General features: G+C 45.1%; 1 protein-coding gene across 1 annotated transcript; it reads right to left on the reverse strand.

The window, feature by feature from the left end:
* Positions 1–2,069: 2,069 nt before the first annotated feature.
* Positions 2,070–4,262, reverse strand: LOC130827321 (uncharacterized). Its single transcript, XM_057693000.1, has 2 exons — positions 3,417–4,262; positions 2,070–3,260 (listed from the first exon to the last, which is right to left on the reverse strand). Exons 1-2 carry the CDS (start codon positions 4,260–4,262, stop codon positions 2,070–2,072), a joined length of 2,037 nt encoding a protein of 678 aa, XP_057548983.1.
* Positions 4,263–4,591: the final 329 nt, after the last annotated feature.

Genomic DNA, 4,591 nt, shown 5'->3' on the forward strand with positions numbered 1-4,591 from the left:
TCTTCCTTGCTTTTATGTGCCGTGGAATTTTAGGAGGATAATATGTCGCGGAATAAGTTCGTCTCAGCTAGAGTAATAAATCACGTGAGAATTTGACGACGCGGCTTGGACTTCATCTTAGAATATTTCCGCGCCTTCGATTTAACCATGACGCGTACTAATAGTCCGCGTCTTCAACTATGCCTTCAACATGAAAATTCTTCCATACTTGGAATATTTCAAAAATGATTGGGAGCACCTGGGGGTCCGACTTATTGATTTCACGGATTGATAAGAATCTTCAAAAAATTTGAAGTTGCTCATGACGCTAAGGAGGATGACGTGTCCTTGTTGTATTCCGCGGCTATATTGGATGACGCGGAATAAGGATTCACCAGTTTTATAAGTCGGACGGTAGAATGGGTAATCTCCATAAGAATTTTTATATTTCCCTTGGAGTGTAATTTTGGGTCCGACTTATCGACTCTACGGCGTCGATAGGAAATTTGTTAACTTAGAGAAATTATCAATATTTTCATACACTTTCGGTGTCCGACTTATCGACATCGCGGAACAATAAAAATACTTGCAATTTTTCTCGTCTTAACAAGCCCCTTACCTTTCTATGACGCGGAATGATCAAATACTTTTTATGCCGCGGAATGAATGTAGCGTCTTCACCCATACGGACAATACGAAAATCCTTCCATACTTAGAACATATCACAAAATTATTGGGAGCACTTGGGAGCCCGACTCATCGACCATACGGACACCTTCCACAATGAGCACGAACTTATTGGAACTTTGAAAAATTGGAAGTTGATCATGTAGGGGTTTGTAACGCTGAGGAGGATGACGCGGCTTCATTTTTATTCTGCGGCTATCACGAGTGACGCGGCAAAAGATCCGCCACATCTATAAGTCAGATGGTAGAATGAACAATCCTCATACTTAGATTTTTTCCCAACGTTTTTACCTTTTAGGGTCTAAATTAGGGTCCGACTTATCGACCCTTCGGCTTCATGAGGAAGCCTGATAACTTAGAAAATTTTTTCCATATTTCCCCCTCATTGGGGGTCCGACTTATCCATGACACGGATATCTTCCACAATAATTTTTCATGCCTTATAGGAATTGTAGGGCAACACCAAGGCAAGTGAACTCAGCTATATAGAACATTGCCGCGGAATAAATAATACCTGCATGAACTCATCGTGGAATCTTCATAACTTAGAAAAATTGCAAGAAAGTTGGTCATATATAGAGTCCGACTTATAGACTCTGCAGACACAACCAATATTCTCGAAGTGCTATACCCACCACGGCTCTTTCGTGATATCTTCCGCAAGTTTTAAAGATTCAATTCAGAAGCCTCAACTACTTTTTGCATTTGTCGGGCAGTTCATGGAAAATGGAATACTTTCGCGGATGTGTGGTGAACGCTTCCATTAGCAAATGAATTCAGGATAGTATAAGGGGTCCGATTTGTCGATTTTACGGACTGGGCGTATTGGTGCCTGCCATGTTGGTCGCGACTTAGATTAGCGCTTGAAGGAATTGCGAAAAAGTGCAACGTTGAAGAGGATGACGTGACCTCAACACCTTCCACGGCTAGCAAGGAGGATGCGGCAACTGACCAGTCACGTCTATAAGTCGAACGAATTATGAAAAATCCTTTCATACTTAGATTTATCCCAAGGTTCTTAGCTTTTAAGACCTATTTTGGGGTCCGACTTTACAGATGCCACTGATTGCTGCCGAGTCTATGGAAAACACTGATTTTAACAAGATTTGCAATAAGGAAGTTCAGTAGGCGTCGGATACTTGATAACTTAAGGTTGTGTGAACGGATGTCGAGTACGTCCGACAACTCTTCATTTTGAAGACTAGATAATCATGAGAAAGTAGAATATAACACTGAATAATTGAAAACGTTGGAACTTGACGTTGGATGATGAATAAAATGTTGAAACTTGTTATATTGAAATTGAAATTGTCACGGACAAACGATTGTAACTGATGAATGAGAGCTTTTGTCTAATTTGACTAACGCTGCTTTTAGTTGAAATTGAGACTGATGAATAAGGACTATTGTCCATCTATACTCATGACGGAAGGAGACTTTTCTCCCCTTCCTCTTTTAGAAGGGATGACGAAAGTTCCTCGTTTCATGGTGTTGATGAGGCATTGGCGGGCCATTACCTGGTCTCCCTTGAGGATGCCCACTTGTCCGTCGTCCTGCTCAAACTGTAATAAGAGTTGATGAGGGAAGATTACCGCTTTGATCATGTTGATGAGTGGGAGTCCCATGATGGCGTTGTAGGGGAACGTCAGATCTACCACTGTGAATCGCACGGGCATTGTTCTGCTTCCGCTTCTTTCCCCTACTCGCACAGGGAGTATGATTGTTCCCATTGGAATGACCTGGTTTCCTCCAAACCCAATTAAAGGTTTATCAAGGGGTTGCAGGTGCTTTTCTTCGAATTTCATTTTTCTTAGGCATTCCATCGTTATAAGATCGGCTGTGCTTCTGGTATCCACCAATACTCGCCTCACCATCATTTGCCCAATCTTGATGGTAACCACTAAAGGATCAATGTGTGGTTGTTGCAACGGTTGGGAAGTAGTGGCATCAAATCTCATGATCGGCCCACTTGAGGTGGTTTTTGGGGGTCCTTTGAACAGAGTATGAACGCTGTCTTTCGCGGCGCGGATTGTAGGATATTCCTCGGTGTAGCCGCTGAAAATCATATTGATGGTTCCTTGTGTGTTGGAACTTTCGCGCCTAGCCTCGTTTCTTTTCTGGTTCCAAGGCCTTCTTTCCGCGTCGCCTCTCGTGCCATAGTCTTTTCGATTGATGAACCTTGATAGTTTCCCTTCATCAGCCAATTGGTGTAGGATACGTTTAAGTTCACGGCATTGGGCCAAAGTGTGGCCGTGTTCTTTGTGGTAGTCACACCACAGATTGAAGTTGCGACGGTTGGAGGGGGTGTTAGTAGGAGGCGGAGTTGGCAATTCATTGCGGATGGCATAGAATATGTCTTTCCTGTTGCGGTTGAACATCGGGTCATTGCCTCCATCGAGTATACTCCGCGTCCTTGTTTCCCCTTCCGTGACGTACACATGTCTGGATCGTGGAGGCCCCATATCTGACGGGGGCTCCGGACGACGTGGAGGGTAGTTTCTTTCCCTCCTCAATGATTGTTCCTCTCTGTTTCTCGAGGATTGATTGGCAGTGGGGTCCTTCTTATCAGACCTCCGTTTTTTAGGATCATGGGCCTGACATATTTCGGAGGCCGTGACATAGCTTTGGCATTGCTTCATGGCCTCCGCGTATGTCTTCACTTGACTTTCGACCAACTGGAACTTCAGCCATTGGGCCTTCATTCCGTTGATTAGGGCGTTTAACGCAACCGATTCTTCCAAATCGGTTACCTCCAGCACCGCCTCATGAAACTTTTTTAGATAGGATGATATGGACTCCCCTTCTAATTGCGTGATGCTGAGTAGATGGAAATTTGATTTCTCCTGCCTTCTGGAAGCTATAAAGTGGCCCAAGAACTTCTCTTCCAGTTGGGCAAAGTTTTGTATACGTCCTCCTGGAAGGGAGGTATACCATGTCAGTGCTACTCCCGTAAGAGTAGTCGGGAAGAACTTGCACCACAACGACGCGTCATTGGTATACAGCAATATCAAGTTTTTGTAGGCCATCAGGTGTTCCTCCGGGCAGGACGTTCCATCGAAGGCCGCCATGTTCGGAATCTTTATCTTCCCATTACTGGGGGTATTTAGTATCTCCGGGGCCAATGGAGAGATTATGGGTACAAGTTTTCCAGAAAGACTACTTTTGCCGGCCTCATTCCGCGACATGGTGATGCGGCGGCTAGACTCCGCCGCTTGGGCTTGCTTTCTTTCTTCCCTCCTTTTATCCACCAACGATTGGACGCTTTCAGACGTCTTTTGTTTCTTGCTCTCTAGGAAGGTGCAGACGTCTCGAGAGGCGGTTTTAGATTCGCCATCTCGCAGATCTGTTTTGCTGAGGCTCAGGTAGGTTCTAGATCTCTCCCGCCTCTTCTTATTGCGTCTACTGGAGTGGGACGTCCTCGAGTTCCCATCCTGAGATTCATGAGACTTCGGTATCTCCTGGTGGGGTTCGATTCGTTCCCGCAAGTTTTTTATTTGATCCGCCATATCTTCTAATACTCGTTGTTGAGTGGGAGCATTATTTATGACGGCGCGGAGTTGTTCAGAGAAAGCAGCCGTGAGGTTCCGCGCTAGCATGTCCAGATCACGGCGAGTCACGGCTTGATTATTAGTGTGATCTGCAGAAGTGTCTGTATCTGTGCTATGCACGGTGGCGGTTTGAGTCGGATTTTTCTTAGGAGCCATGACTTTTTATCCCTCCCCACAGACGGCGCCAAACTGTTTCGGTTATGAAACGAGGAAGTGGAATACACTTGAAATGCTGTAAGTTGAAGTGTTGTCGTGAGCGGCGATCCGAAAGAGGAAGCGACTCGAATTCCTGCAAAACAACACGTTAGCCTTGTCCGGAGGTGATCTCCCGGAAAACCCCTCCGACGCTCAAGTTAGAACGTAAATCGGATATTAAT

This window comes from Amaranthus tricolor, chromosome 11, assembly GCF_026212465.1.
Source record: "Amaranthus tricolor cultivar Red isolate AtriRed21 chromosome 11, ASM2621246v1, whole genome shotgun sequence".
Classification (NCBI taxonomy): Eukaryota; Viridiplantae; Streptophyta; class Magnoliopsida; order Caryophyllales; family Amaranthaceae; genus Amaranthus; species Amaranthus tricolor.

What these genes read in the sequence shown, in the direction of transcription:
- LOC130827321 (XM_057693000.1), bottom strand. Translation starts at nt 4,262, where the DNA reads ATGCTAGCGCGGAACCTCACGGCTGCTTTCTCTGAACAACTCCGCGCC. An exon ending in TTCATGAGGCGGTGCTGGAG is followed by an intron (nt 3,261 to 3,416) that starts GTAACCGATTTG and finishes GAAATATGTCAG; the next exon opens with GCCCATGATCCTAAAAAACG.